At 50.8% G+C, this 17534-nt stretch overlaps 1 protein-coding gene across 1 annotated transcript in view; it reads right to left on the reverse strand.

Annotated features, from left to right (window-relative positions):
• The window catches only part of LOC130329938 (alanine aminotransferase 2), a 39949-nt gene extending 23813 nt beyond the window's left edge, over window positions 1–16136 (reverse strand). The window contains exons 1-2 of the mRNA XM_056553552.1: window positions 16015–16136; window positions 15647–15830 (exon numbers count right to left, since the gene is read on the reverse strand). Of these exons, the coding sequence (XP_056409527.1) occupies window positions 15647–15830; window positions 16015–16016 (186 nt within the window). The 5' untranslated portion in view covers window positions 16017–16136. The remainder of the gene's footprint in view (window positions 1–15646; window positions 15831–16014) is intronic.
• Window positions 16137–17534: the final 1398 nt, after the last annotated feature.

Genomic DNA, 17534 nt, shown 5'->3' on the forward strand with positions numbered 1-17534 from the left:
TGTAGTGTGTGTATATATGTAGTGTGTATATATATGTAGTGTGTATATATATGTAGTGTGTGTATATATGTAGTGTGTATATATGTAGTGTGTGTATATATGTAGTGTGTATATATGTAGTGTGTGTATATATGTAGTGTGTATATATATGTAGTGTGTATATATATGTAGTGTGTATATATATGTAGTGTGTGTATATATGTAGTGTGTATATATGTAGTGTGTGTATATATATGTAGTGTGTATATATATGTAGTGTGTATATCAGGATTTATTATTTATCAGGTGATTTATGTTCATTTCATTATTATTGTTCTGGATGTTTTGTACTTTATATAAAATAAAAGACTTCATCAGTATCTGCTCTTATTCTGTATATAGACACTGCACAGTACAACTTCTCCTGTATATATGAACACTGCACAGTACCACTTCTCCTGTATATATACCCTACAACTTCTCCTGTATATATGAACACTGCACAGTACAACTTCTTCTGTATATATACACTACAACTTCTCCTGTATATATGAACACTGCACAGTACAACTTCTCCTGTATATATACACTACAACTTCTCCTGTATATATGAACACTGCACAGTACAACTTCTCCTGTATATAGACACTGCACAGTACAACTTCTCCTGTATATATACACTACAACTTCTCCTGTATATATGAACACTGCACAGTACAACTTCTCCTGTATATAGACACTGCACAGTACAACTTCTCCTGTATATAGACACTGCACAGTACCACTTCTGTATATATACCCTACAACTTCTCCTGTATATATGAACACTGCACAGTACCACTTCTCCTGTATATATACAATAAAACTTCTCCTGTATATATGAACACTGCACAGTACCACTTCTCCTGTATATATACACACTACAACTTCTCCTGTATATATGAACACTGCACAGTACCACTTCTCCTGTATATATACACACTACAACTTCTCCTGTATATATGAACACTGCACAGTACCACTTCTCCTGTATATATACACACTACAACTTCTCCTGTATATATGAACAGTGCACAGTACAACTTCTGTATATATACACACTGCACAGTACCACTTCTCCTGTATATATACACTACACAGTACAACTTCTCCTGTATATATACACTACACAGTACCACTTCTCCTGTATATATACACACTGCACAGTACCCCTTCTCCTGTATATATACACACTGCACAGTACCACTTCTCCTGTATATATACACACTGCACAGTACGCCTTCTCCTGTATATATACACACTGCACAGTACCACTTCTCCTGTATATATACACACTGCACAGTACCCCTTCTCCTGTATATATACACACTGCACAGTACCACTTCTCCTGTATATATACACACTGCACAGTACCCCTTCTCCTGTATATATACACACTGCACAGTACCACTTCTCCTGTATATATACACACTGCACAGTACCCCTTCTCCTGTATATATACACACTGCACAGTACGCCGCGGGTTCTTCATTTAATCTCTTAGGAGTGTTTTCTATGTAAGTTTTGCCCTCTACTTTATTCAGATGTTACCTACACGCGGCAGGATATGGCACAAGTCAGACGCCTGCTAGTTACTATATCAGTGGTTAGGCTGTTAGGTAGGTACACTGCGCATTTGAGCCACCGATCACAAATATATATATACACCCATACACACTGCACAGTACAACTTCTCCTGTATATATGAACAGTGCACAGTACCCCTTCTCCTGTATATATGTGAACAGTGCACAGTACCCCTTCTCCTGTATATATGAACAGTGCACAGTACCCCTTCTCCTGTATATATGAACAGTGCACAGTACCCCTTCTCCTGTATATATGTGAACAGTGCACAGTACCCCTTCTCCTGTATATATATGAACAGTGCACAGTACCCCTTCTCCTGTATATATATGAACAGTGCACAGTACCCCTTCTCCTGTATATATGAACAGTGCACAGTACCCCTTCTCCTGTATATATGAACAGTGCACAGTACCCCTTCTCCTGTATATATGAACAGTGCACAGTACCCCTTCTCCTGTATATATATGAACAGTGCACAGTATCACTTCTCCTGTATATATATGAACAGGGCACAGTATCACTTCTCCTGTATATATGAACAGTGCACAGTACCCCTTCTCCTGTATATATGTGAACAGTGCACAGTACCCCTTCTCCTGTATATATATGAACAGTGCACAGTACCCCTTCTCCTGTATATATATGAACAGTGCACAGTACCCCTTCTCCTGTATATATATGAACAGTGCACAGTACCCCTTCTCCTGTATATATGTGAACAGTGCACAGTACCACTTCTCCTGTATATATATGAACAGGGCACAGTATCACTTCTCCTGTATATATGAACAGTGCACAGTACCCCTTCTCCTGTATATATATGAACAGGGCACAGTACCCCTTCTCCTGTATATATGAACAGTGCACAGTACCACTTCTCCTGTATATATGAACAGTGCACAGTACCCCTTCTCCTGTATATATGAACAGGGCACAGTACCCCTTCTCCTGTATATATGAACAGTGCACAGTACCCCTTCTCCTGTATATATGAACAGTGCACAGTACCCCTTCTCCTGTATATATGAACAGTGCACAGTACCCCTTCTCCTGTATATATGAACAGTGCACAGTACCACTTCTCCTGTATATATGAACAGGGCACAGTACCACTTCTCCTGTATATATATGAACAGGGCACAGTACCACTTCTCCTGTATATATGAACAGTGCACAGTACCCCTTCTCCTGTATATATGAACAGGGCACAGTACCCCTTCTCCTGTATATATATGAACAGTGCACAGTACCACTTCTCCTGTATATATATGAACAGTGCACAGTACCCCTTCTCCTGTATATATATGAACAGTGCACAGTACCACTTCTCCTGTATATATATGAACAGGGCACAGTATCACTTCTCCTGTATATATGAACAGGGCACAGTACCCCTTCTCCTGTATATATATGAACAGTGCACAGTACCCCTTCTCCTGTATATATGAACAGTGCACAGTACCCCTTCTCCTGTATATATGAACAGTGCACAGTACCCCTTCTCCTGTATATATATGAACAGGGCACAGTACCCCTTCTCCTGTATATATGAACAGTGCACAGTACCCCTTCTCCTGTATATATGAACAGTGCACAGTACCACTTCTCACACTTCAGTCCAGCTCACCTCCCGTGTGGTGCTATGCCCGGCCAGGCGCCCCGGATACTGCAGTGCTGGACTCCTTCATTTTCAGTCCTATCTGTCTGGGAGGTGAGGGGTTAATTGGCGGAGTAGCGGCGGCGGGTGCAGAGGGCGCCCCCTGATCTCTGTCTCAGCAGATCGTTTATCTCCGGTGCAGGTGAAAGGAAAGCGATGACTTATTAATCCTGAGCAAACACAGGGGTGTGAGAATGTACAGCCAACCGCCACACTGCTGCGCGACCGCCCCGCGAGACATCACTAGTGTCACCGACCAAATCCTGCTGAAAGACACGTCCCCAACTGGGAGCCACTGAGACATCACTAGTGTCACCGACCAAATCCTGCTGAAAGACACGTCCACAGTGAGACATCACTAGTGCAAGACACACGACCTATACTGGGGCCACTGAGACATCACTAGTGTCACCGACCAAATCCTGCTGAAAGACACGTCCACAGTGAGACATCACTAGTGCAAGACACACGACCGATACTGGGGCCACTGAGACATCACTAGTGCAAGACACACGACCGATACTGGGGCCACTGAGACATCACTAGTGTCACTGACCAAATCCTGCTGAAATATACGTCCACAGTGAGACATTAGTAGTGCAAGACACACGACCTATACAGGGGCCACTGAGACATCACTAGTGCAAGACACACGCCCGATACTGGAGCCACAGACATCACTAGTGCAAGACACACGACCTATACTGGGGCCAGTGAGACATCACTAGTGCAAGACACACGACCGATACTGGGGCCACTGAGACATCACTAGTGCAAGACACGCCCGATACTGGAGCCACAGACATCACTAGTGCAAGACACACGACCTATACTGGGGCCAGTGAGACATCACTAGTGCAAGACACACGACCTATACTGGAGCCACAGACATCAATAGTGCAAGACACACGACCGATACTGGGGCCACAGACATCAATAGTGCAAGACACACGACCGATACTGGGGCCACTGAGACATCACTAGTGCAAGACACACGACCGATACTGGGGCCACTGAGACATCACTAGTGCAAGACACACGCCCGATACTGGAGCCACAGACATCACTAGTGCAAGACACACGACCTATACTGGGGCCAGTGAGACATCACTAGTGCAAGACACACGACCTATACTGGAGCCACAGACATCACTAGTGCAAGACACACGACCGATACTGGGGCCACTGAGACATCACTAGTGCAAGACACACGCCCGATACTGGAGCCACAGACATCACTAGTGCAAGACACACGACCTATACTGGGGCCAGTGAGACATCACTAGTGCAAGACACACGACCTATACTGGAGCCACAGACATCACTAGTGCAAGACACACGACCTATACTGGAGCCACAGACATCACTAGTGCAAGACACACGACCTATACTGGGGCCAGTGAGACATCACTAGTGCAAGACACACGACCTATACTGGAGCCACAGACATCACTAGTGCAAGACACACGCCCGATACTGGGGCCAGTGAGACATCACTAGTGTCACCGACCAAATCCTGCTGAAAGACACGTCCACAGTGAGACATCACTAGTGCAAGACACACGACCTATACTGGGGCCACTGAGACATCACTAGTGCAAGACACACGACCGATACTGGGGCCACTGAGACATCACTAGACACACGACCTATACAGGGGCCAGTGAGACATCCCTAGTGCAAGACACACGACCTATACAGGGGCCAGTGAGACATCCCTAGTGCAAGACACACGACCTATACAGGGGCCAGTGAGACATCACTAGTGCAAGACACACGACCTATACTGGGGCCACTGAGACATCACTAGTGCAAGACACACGACCTATACTGGGGCCACTGAGACATCACTAGTGCAAGACACACGACCTATACTGGGGCCACTGAGACATCACTAGTGCAAGACACACGACCTATACTGGGGCCACTGAGACATCACTAGTGCAAGACACACGACCTATACTGGGGCCACTGAGACATCACTAGTGCAAGACACACGACCGATACTGGGGCCACTGAGACATCACTAGACACACGACCTATACAGGGGCCAGTGAGACATCCCTAGTGCAAGACACACGACCTATACTGGGGCCAGTGAGACATCACTAGTGCAAGACACACGACCGATACTGGGGCCACTGAGACATCACTAGTGCAAGACACACGACCGATACAGGGGCCACTGAGACATCACTAGTGCAAGACACACGACCTATACAGGGGCCAGTGAGACATCATTAGTGCAAGACACACGACCTATACTGGGGCCAGTGAGACATCACTAGTGCAAGACACACGACCTATACTGGGGCCACTGAGACATCACTAGTGCAAGACACACAACCTATACTGGGGCCACTGAGACATCACTAGTGCAAGAAACACGACCTATACTGGGGCCAGTGAGACATCACTAGTGCAAGACACACGACCTATACTGGGGCCAGTGAGACATCACTAGTGAAGGACACACGACCGATACTGGGGCCAGTGAGACATCACTAGTGCAAGACACACGACCTATACTGGGGCCACTGAGACATCACTAGTGCAAGACACACGCCCGATACTGGAGCCACAGACATCACTAGTGCAAGACACACGACCTATACTGGGGCCACTGAGACATCACTAGTGCAAGACACACGCCCGATACTGGAGCCACAGACATCACTAGTGCAAGACACACGACCTATACTGGAGCCACAGACATCACTAGTGCAAGACACACGACCGATACTGGGGCCAGTGAGACATCACTAGTGTCACCGACCAAATCCTGCTGAAAGACACGTCCACAGTGAGACATCACTAGTGCAAGACACACGACCTATACTGGGGCCACTGAGACATCACTAGTGCAAGACACACGCCCGATACTGGAGCCACAGACATCACTAGTGCAAGACACACGACCTATACTGGGGCCACTGAGACATCACTAGTGCAAGACACACGCCCGATACTGGAGCCACAGACATCACTAGTGCAAGACACACGACCTATACTGGGGCCAGTGAGACATCACTAGTGCAAGACACACGACCTATACTGGAGCCACAGACATCACTAGTGCAAGACACACGACCGATACTGGGGCCACAGACATCACTAGTGCAAGACACACGACCGATACTGGGGCCAGTGAGACATCCCTAGTGCAAGACACACGACCTATACTGGAGCCACAGACATCACTAGTGCAAGACACACGACCGATACTGGGGCCACTGAGACATCCCTAGTGCAAGACACACGACCGATACTGGGGCCACAGACATCACTAGTGCAAGACACACGACCTATACTGGAGCCACAGACATCACTAGTGCAAGACACACGACCGATACTGGGGCCAGTGAGACATCACTAGTGCAAGACACACGACCGATACTGGGGCCACTGAGACATCACTAGTGCAAGACACACGACCGATACTGGAGCCACAGACATCACTAGTGCAAGACACACGCCCGATACTGGAGCCACAGACATCACTAGTGCAAGACACACGACCTATACTGGGGCCAGTGAGACATCACTAGTGCAAGACACACGACCTATACTGGAGCCACAGACATCACTAGTGCAAGACACACGACCGATACTGGGGCCAGTGAGACATCACTAGTGTCACCGACCAAATCCTGCTGAAAGACACGTCCACAGTGAGACATCACTAGTGCAAGACACACGACCTATACTGGGGCCACTGAGACATCACTAGTGCAAGACACACGACCGATACTGGGGCCACTGAGACATCACTAGACACACGACCTATACAGGGGCCAGTGAGACATCCCTAGTGCAAGACACACGACCTATACAGGGGCCAGTGAGACATCCCTAGTGCAAGACACACGACCTATACAGGGGCCAGTGAGACATCACTAGTGCAAGAAACACGACCTATACTGGGGCCACTGAGACATCACTAGTGCAAGACACACAACCTATACTGGGGCAACTGAGACATCACTAGTGCAAGACACACGACCTATACTGGGGCCAGTGAGACATCACTAGTGAAGGACACACGACCTATACAGGAGCCACTGAGACATCACTAGTGCAAGACACACGACCGATACTGGAGCCAGTGAGACATCACTAATGCAAGACACACGACCTATACAGGGGCCAGTGAGACATCACTAGTGCAAGACACACGACCGATACTGGGGCCAGTGAGACATCACTAGTGCAAGACACACGACCTATACTGGAGCCACTGAGACATCACTAATGCAAGACACAGAACCTATACTGGAGCCACTGAGACATCACTAATGCAAGACACACGACCTATACTGGAGCCAGTGAGACATCACTAGTGCAAGACACACGCCCGATACTGGAGCCAGTGGGACATCACTAATGCAAGACACGACCTATACTGGGGCCAGTGAGACATCACTAGTGCAGGACACACGACCTATACTGGGGCCAGTGAGACATCACTAGTGCAGGACACACAACCTATACTGGGGCCAGTGAGACATCACTAGTGCAAGACACACGACCTATACTGGAGCCAGTGAGACATCACTAGTGCAAGACACACGACCGATAAAGGGGCCAGTGAGACATCACTAGTGCAAGACACACGACCGATACTGGAGCCAGTGAGACATCACTAGTGCAAGACACACGACCTATACTGGAGCCAGTGAGACATCACTAGTGCAAGACACACGGCCGATAAAGGGGCCAGTGAGACATCACTAGTGCAAGACACACGGCCGATAAAGGGGCCAGTGAGACATCACTAGTGCAAGACACACGACCTATACTGGGGCCACTGAGACATCACTGGTGCAAGACACACGACCGATACTGGGGCTAGTGAGACATCACTAGTGCAAGACACACGACCTATACTGGGGCCAGTGAGACATCACTAGTGCAAGACACACGACCTATACTGGGGCCAGAGAGACATCACTAGTGCAAGACACACAACCTATACTGGGGCCAGTGAGACATCACTAGTGCAAGACACACGACCTATACTGGGGCCAGCGAGACATCACTAGTGAAGGACACACGACCGATACTGGGGCCAGTGAGACATCACTAGTGCAAGACACACGACCTATACTGGGGCCAGTGAGACATCACTAGTGCAAGACACACGACCTATACTGGAGCCACAGACATCACTAGTGCAAGACACACGACCGATACTGGGGCCACTGAGACATCACTAGTGCAAGACACACGCCCGATACTGGAGCCACAGACATCACTAGTGCAAGACACACGACCTATACTGGGGCCAGTGAGACATCACTAGTGCAAGACACACGACCTATACTGGAGCCACAGACATCACTAGTGCAAGACACACGACCGATACTGGGGCCAGTGAGACATCACTAGTGCAAGACACACGACCGATACTGGGGCCAGTGAGACATCACTAGTGTCACCGACCAAATCCTGCTGAAAGACACGTCCACAGTGAGACATCACTAGTGCAAGACACACGACCTATACTGGGGCCACTGAGACATCACTAGTGCAAGACACACGACCGATACTGGGGCCACTGAGACATCACTAGTGCAAGACACACGACCTATACAGGGGCCACTGAGACATCACTAGTGCAAGACACACGACCTATACAGGGGCCAGTGAGACATCACTAGTGCAAGAAACACGACCTATACTGGGGCCACTGAGACATCACTAGTGCAAGACACACGACCTATACTGGGGCCAGTGAGACATCACTAGTGAAGGACACACGACCTATACTGGGGCCACTGAGACATCACTAGTGCAAGACACACGACCTATACTGGGGCCAGTGAGACATCACTAGTGCAAGACACACGACCGATACTGGGGCCAGTGAGACATCACTAGTGCAAGACACACGACCGATACTGGAGCCAGTGAGACATTACTAGTGCAAGACACACGACCTATACCGGAGCCAGTGAGACATCACTAATGCAAGAGACATGACCTATACTGGAGCCAGTGAGACATCACTAGTGCAAGACACACGACCGATAAAGGGGCCAGTGAGACATCACTAGTGCAAGACACACGACCGATACTGGGGCTAGTGAGACATCACTAGTGCAAGACACACGACCGAACTGGAGCCAGTGAGACATCACTAGTGCAAGACACACGACCTATACTGGGGCCAGTGAGACATTACTAGTGCAAGACACACGACCTATACAGGGGCCAGTGAGACATTACTAGTGCAAGACACACGACCTATACTGGGGCCACTGAGACATTACTAGTGCAAGACACACGGACCTATACTGGGGCCAGACCCCCACATGTAGGCCAATCCCGCGCGTCACGAGGAAGGACACGTGGACATCACTAGTGAAGTAGATACACGTGCGCCCGTTCCGGTACAGAAGGCTCCTCTTGTGACCAGAGACAATGCCCCCCTGTGCTGCAGCCTCCGGGCACAGATGACTGCGCTGCCAATGGGACAGAACAGGAACAGCTGACACAGCCTGGTACAGAGTGACAAACCCTCAGCTCAGGGGGGGGGGTCAGCAAAACCAAGGCGCTGAGTCGCCAGCAGGAGCGGAGGTCACAGACCACAACTTCCCTTATACACAACCCTGGAAATAGCAGAGCCGAGTATTACAGGATGTAGTGAGGAGCCATTATACAGGAATAGCAGAGCTGAGTATTACAGAATGTAGTGAGGGAGCCAATATACAGGAATAGCAGAGCCGAGTATTACAGGATATAGTGAGGAAGCCATTATACAGGAATAGCAGAGCCGAGTATTACAGGATGTAGTGAGGATTCATTATACAGGAATAGCAGAGCTGAGTATTACAGGATATAGTGAGGGAGCCATTATACAGGAATAGCAGAGCTGAGTATTACAGGGTGTAGTGAGGAGCCATTATACAGGAATAGCAGAGCTGAGTATTACAGGATATAGTGAGGAGTCATTATACAGGAATAGCAGAGCTGAGTATTACAGGATGTAGTGAGGAGCCATTATACAGGAATAGCAGAGGCCGAGTATTACAGGATGTAGTGAGGAGCCATTATACAGGAATATGCAGAGCCGAGTATTACCAGATGTAGTGAGGAGCCATTATACAGGAATAGCAGAGCTGAGTATTACAGGGTGTAGTGAGGAGCCATTATACAGGAATAGCAGAGCCGAGTATTACAGGGTGTAGTGATGGAGCCATTATACAGGAATAGGCAGAGCCGAGTATTACAGGATGTAGTGAGGAGCCATTATACAGGAATAGCAGAGCTGAGTATTACAGGGTGTAGTGAGGAGCCATATAACAGGAATAGCAGAGCTGAGTATTACAGGGTGTAGTGAGGAGCCATTATACAGGAATAGCAGAGCTGAGTATTACAGGATGTAGTGAGGAGCCATTATACAGGAATAGCAGAGCCGAGTATTACAGGATGTAGTGAGGAGCCATTATACAGGAATAGCAGAGCCGAGTATTACAGGATATAGTGAGGAGCCCATTATACAGGAATAGCAGAGCCGAGTATTACAGGATATAGTGAGGAGTCATTATACAGGAATAGCAGAGCTGAGTATTACAGGATATAGTGAGGAGCCATTATACAGGAATAGCAGAGCTGAGTATTACAGGGTGTAGTGAGGAGCCATTATACAGGAATAGCAGAGCTGAGTATTACAGGTTATAGTGAGGAGCCATTATACAGGAATAGAGAGCCGAGTATTACAGGGTGTAGTGAGGAGCCATTATACAGGAATAGCAGAGCTGAGTATTACAGGGTGTAGTGAGGAGCCATTATACAGGGAATAGCAGAGCCGAGTATTACAGGATATAGTGAGGAGCCATTATACAGGAATAGCAGAGCTGAGTATTACAGGATATAGTGAGGAGCCATTATACAGGAATAGCAGAGCTGAGTATTACAGGGTGTAGTGAGGAGCCATTATACAGGAATAGCAGAGCTGAGTATTACAGGATGTAGTGAGGAGCCATTATACAGGAATAGCAGAGCTGAGTATTACAGGGTGTAGTGAGGAGCCATTATACAGGAATAGCAGAGCTGAGTATTACAGATGTAGTGAGGAGCCATTATACAGGAATAGCAGAGCTGAGTATTACAGGATGTAGTGAGGAGCCATTATACAGGAATAGCAGAGCCGAGTATTACAGGGTGTAGTGAGGAGCCATTATACAGGAATAGCAGAGCTGAGTATCTACAGGATATAGTGAGGAGCCATTATAGAGGAATAGCAGAGCCGAGTATTACAGGGTGTAGTGAGGAGCCATTATACAGAATAGCAGAGCTGGAGTATTACAGGGTGTAGTGAGGAGCCATTATACAGGAATAGCAGAGCTGAGTATTACAGGATGTAGTGAGGAGCCATTATACAGGAATAGCAGAGCTGAGTATTACAGGGTGTAGTGAGGAGCCATTATACAGGAATAGCAGAGCTGAGTATTACAGGGTGTAGTGAAGAGCCATTATACAGGAATAGCAGAGCTGAGTATTACAGGGTGTAGTGAGGAGCCATTATACAGGAATAGCAGAGCTGAGTATTACAGGGTGTAGTGAGGAGCCATTATACAGGAATAGCAGAGCTGAGTATTACAGGATGTAGTGAGGAGCCCTTATACAGGAATAGCAGAGCTGAGTATTACAGGATTGTAGTGAGGAGCCATTATACAGGAATAGCAGAGCTGAGTATTACAGGATGTAGTGAGGAGCCATTATACAGGAATAGCAGAGCTGAGTATTACAGGATGTAGTGAGGAGCTATTATACAGGAATAGCAGAGCCGAGTATTACAGTGATATAGTGAGGAGCCATTATAGAGGAATAGCAGAGCCGAGTATTACAGGGTGTAGTGAGGAGCCATTATACAGGAATAGCAGAGCTGAGTATTACAGGGTGTAGTGAGGAGCCATTATACAGGAATAGCAGAGCCGAGTATTACAGGATGTAGTGAGGAGCCATTATAACAGGAATAGCAGAGCTGAGTATTACAGGGTGTAGTGAGGAGCCATTATACAGGAATAGCAGAGCTGAGTATTACAGGGTGTAGTGAGGAGCCATTATACAGGAATAGCAGAGCTGAGTATTACAGGATATAGTGAGGAGCCATTATACAGGAATAGCAGAGCTGAGTATTACAGGATGTAGTGATGACCTTCCAGTTTTTGGCATCAGCCGGAGAGGAGGTGAGTGACCCCCAGATTATCTTGGACACTTTGGGCGTCATAATCCGGGGCACGGGGGTCCACTCACCTGAGTACACAGGAGCGGAGGGGCACCACCCTGCTCTAATACAGGAGGGCACCAGTGGGGTCTGTGTATGGGGAGGGGGGGGCAGGAGGGCACCCGTGGGGGTCTGTGTTTGGGGGGGGGCAGGTCTGTGTACAGGGGGGGGGGGGGGGGGAACATCTGGTGTAAAGGGGGGGGTCTGTATGTAGCAGCGGGGGTGGTATAAACCGGTAATATATGTTTTGTACCTCCTCCCCCCCCCCCCCCCCCCCCCCCCTCTGTACCCCGGGGTAGATGGCACCAGACGGATCATGTGATGTCATATGAGGGATTAACCCTGAGGTTGCTGAACGTGCTGTCAGTCACACTTCTCTGATTCCCCCAGGGTGGGGGTCCCCCCCATCATCCAGCCTTGGAGGGGTTAACCTGTGATCTCCGGTATTCATTCATTGTGTATGGGGGGCCGGTGCTGGGGGCCTAATGAGGAGCCGAGGTCCAGACGGAGGACACTGCAGAGTCTGTGCTCACAGCGGGGCCCCATAAGAGGAGGGTGAGGGGCCCCATAAGAGAGGGTGAGGGGCCCCAGAGCCTACATTCCTTTATAGAACTGTGGTATAGTGGGGGCCGGGAACAATCCGGGGTCTACACATCACCCCCCCCCCCACAAAGAGCCGGATATCACCAACATATACCGTCACCTACATCACCGCACAACAACTACCACAATGTATACCCCCCCCCCCCCCCCGTCTTATACCTCCCTATAGTACAGGGACCCCCCCCCTCTATACCTCCTATAGTACAGGACCCCCCCCCCTCTATACCTCCCTATAGTACAGGACCACCCCCCGTCTTATACCTCCCTATAATACAGGACCCACCCCTCTATACCTCCCTATAGTACAGGACCCCCCCCCCCTCTATACCTCCCTATAGTACAGGACCACCCCCCCGTCTTATACCTCCCTATAGTACAGGACCCCCCCCCTCTATACCTCCCTATAGTACAGGACCACCCCCCGTCTTATACCTCCCTATAGTACAGGACCCCCCCCTCTATACCTCCCTATAGTACAGGACCCCCCCCCCCCCTCTATACCTCCCTATAGTACAGGACCACCCCCCGTCTTATACCTCCCTATAGTACAGGACCACCCCGTCATACCTCCCTATAGAACAGGATCCCCCCCCCCTATAGAACAGGATCCCCCCCCCTATACCTCCCTATAGTGCAGGATCCCCCCCTATACCTCCCTATAGAACAGGATCCCCCCCCCCCCTATACCTCCCTATAGTGCAGGATCCCCCCCCCTATACCTCCCTATAGTACAGGACCCCGCCATAGTGCAGGACCCCCCCCATACCTCCCTATAGAACAGGATCCCCCCCCTATACCTCCCTATAGTGCAGGATCCCCCCCCTATACCTCCCTATAGTACAGCACCCCCCCATACCTCCCTATAGTACAGCACCCCCCCCATACCTCCCTATAGTGCAGGATCCCCCCCCCCTACCTCCCTATAGTACAGGACCCCCCCCATACCTCCCTATAGTTCAGGATCCCCCCCCCCCATACCTCCCTATAGTACAGGACCCCCCCATACCTCCCTATAGTACAGCACCCCCCCCCCCATACCTCCCTATAGTACAGCACCCCCCCATATACCTCCCTATAGTGCAGGATCCCCCCCCCCCATACCTCCCTATAGTACAGGACCCCCCCATACCTCCCTATAGTACAGCACCCCCCCATACCTCCCTATAGTACAGCACCCCCCCCATACCTCCCTATAGTACAGCACCCCCCCATACCTCCCTATAGTACAGGACCCCCCCCCCCTACCTCCCCTATAGTACAGGACCCCCCCCCCCTACCTCCCTATAGTGCAGGACCCCCCCCCCCCCCCTATACCTCCCTATAGTACAGGACCCCCCCTATACTACAGGACCCCCCCATACCTCCCTATAGTACAGGACCCCCCTATACTACAGGACCCCCCCCATACCTCCCTATAGTACAGGACCCCCCATACCTCCCTATAGTACAGGACCCCCCCTCTTATACCTCCCTATAGTACAGGACCCCACCTCTTATACCTCCCTATAGTACAGGACCCCCCCCCTATACTACAGGACCCCCCCCATACCTCCCTATAGTACAGGACCCCCCTCTTATACCTCCCTATAGTACAGGACCCCCCCCCCCCTCTTATACCCCCCTATAGTACAGGACCCCACCTCTTATACCTCCCTATAGTACAGGACCCCCTATACTACAGGACCCCCCCCCCCCCTATACCTCCCTATAGTACAGGACCCCCCCCCCCTTATACCCCCCTATAGTACAGGACCCCACCTCTTATACCTCCCTATAGTACAGGACCCCCTATACTACAGGACCCCCCCCCCCTATACCTCCCTATAGTACAGGACCCCCCGCCCTCTTATACCTCCCTGTAGTACAGGACCCCCCCCACCTCTTATACCTCCCTATAGTACAGGACCCCCTATACTACAGGACCCCCCCCCCCCTATACCTCCCTATAGTACAGGACCCCCCCCCCCTCTTATACCTCCCTGTAGTACAGGACCCCACCTCTTATACCTCCCTATAGTACAGGACCCCCCCCCTATACCTCCCTATAGTACAGGACCCCCCCCCTATACCTCCCTATAGTACAGGACCCCCCCCCTATACCTCCCTATAGTACAGGACCCCCCCCCCCCCTATACCTCCCTATAGTACAGGACCCCCCATAGTGCAGGACCCCCCCCCATACCTCAGGACCCCCCCCTATATCTTCCTATATACAGGACCCCCCCCCATACCTCCCTATAGTACAGGACCCCCCCCATACCTCCCTAATAGTACAGGACCCCCCTCTTATACCTCCCTATAGTACAGGACCCCCCTCTTATACCTCCCTATAGTACAGGACCCCCCCCTATAGTACAGGACCCCCCCCTATAGTACAGGACCCCCCTATATCTCCCTATAGTACAGTACCCTCCCCTATACCCCCCTATAGTACAGGACCCCCCCCTCTTATACCTCCTTATATACAGTCAGTAGAGGAGGCGCAGGACTATCCCGTGTTCTGACACCTGGAGTCGGGGGGCGCTGTCACCCTCCATCCCTGGTACCTGTTGCAGCTCCTTCTCCAGCTCCAGGGCCCGGGTGACGATGGGGCCCCGCACTGCGTACTCCACCTTCTTGATGGCCGGGTTCATGGACTCCAGGGTCAGGATGGGCCGGTGGGCTCCGTTCTCACACATCTTTGGCGCGCGGTTCCGCTCGGGTTCTGCCAGCTGAGCTCCTGAGTGAGACCTGAAGGAAGACAGAAGAAGAGGGGCGCTGAGTGCGGAGGACCCCCCGGACCCCCCAGGACACCCCCAGATGCAGCATGACACTTGGAGGGGCCCCGGACTGAAGACACGACAGCAAAACTAAGAAGTGAGGAAGAGCAGAGGAGGAGGAGGAGGAGGGAGGGGAGGGCTGAGCGACGACTCACATCTACACGTGTGCACGGAGGAACCGGTCCGGGAACCTGCAGACACCCTGAGTGAGCCCCGAGCACTGCCCCGGCCTCATATAAGGGAGGGCCCCCAACTGCCCCCTCCCTCCCCGCTCCGGGGCAAGTCCCTGCCTGATCCAGGAGGAGGAGAAACCCTGCCCGACAACCTGCGCTGCCCGAGGGCGTCCCTGCAACCGACACAGGGGACCTGAGAGGAGAGGGTGACCCCATAATGTACCCACCTGAGAGGAGAGGGCGACCCCATAATGTACCCACCTGAGAGGAGAGGGCGACCCCATAATATATCCACCTGAGAGGAGAGGGCGACCCCATAATATATCCACCTGAGAGGAGAGGGCGACCCCATAATATATCCACCTGAGAGGAGAGGGCGACCCCATAATGTACCCACCTGAGAGGAGAGGGTGACCCCATAATGTACCCACCTGAGAGGAGAGGGTGACCCCATAATATATCCACCTGAGAGGAGAGGGCGACCCCATAATGTACCCACCTGAGAGGAGAGGGCGACCCCATAATGTACCCACCTGAGAGGAGAGGGTGACCCCATAATATACCCACCTGAGAGGAGAGGGTGACCCCATAATGTACCCACCTGAGAGGAGAGGGTGACCCCATAATGTACCCACCTGAGAGAGGGTGACCCCATAATGTACCCACCTGAGAGGAGAGGGCGACCCCATAATGTACCCACCTGAGAGGAGAGGGCGACCCCATAATGTACCCACCTGAGAGGAGAGGGCGACCCCATAATATACCCACCTGAGAGAGGGCGACCCCATAATGTACCCACCTGAGAGGAGAGGGCGACCCCATAATGTACCCACCTGAGAGGAGAGGGTGACCCCATAATATACCCACCTGAGAGGAGAGGGCGACCCCCATAATATACCCACCTGAGAGGAGAGGGCGACCCCATAATATATCCACCTGAGAGGAGAGGGCGACCCCATAATGTACCCACCTGAGAGGAGAGGGCGACCCATAATGTACCCACCTGAGAGGAGAGGGCGACCCCATAATGTACCCACCTGAGAGGAGAGGGTGACCCCATAATGTACCCACCTGAGAGAGGGCGACCCCATAATGTACCCACCTGAGAGGAGAGGGTGACCCCATAATATATCCACCTGAGAGGAGAGGGCGACCCCATAATGTACCCACCTGAGAGGAGAGGGCGACCCCATAATGTACCCACCTGAGAGGAGAGGGTGACCCCATAATATACCCACCTGAGAGGAGAGGGTGACCCCATAATATACCCACCTGAGAGGAGAGGGTGACCCCATAATATACCCACCTGAGAGGAGAGGGCGACCCCATAATGTACCCACCTGAGAGGAGAGGGCGACCCCATAATGTACCCACCTGAGAGGAGAGGGCGACCCCATAATGTACCCACCTGAGAGGAGAGGGGCGACCCCATAATATACCCACCTGAGAGAGGGTGACCCCATAATATACCCACCTGAGAGGAGAGGGCGACCCCATAATGT

The sequence above is a fragment of the Hyla sarda genome, unplaced genomic scaffold, assembly GCF_029499605.1.
Source record: "Hyla sarda isolate aHylSar1 unplaced genomic scaffold, aHylSar1.hap1 scaffold_327, whole genome shotgun sequence".
NCBI classification, from domain to species: domain Eukaryota; kingdom Metazoa; phylum Chordata; class Amphibia; order Anura; family Hylidae; genus Hyla; species Hyla sarda.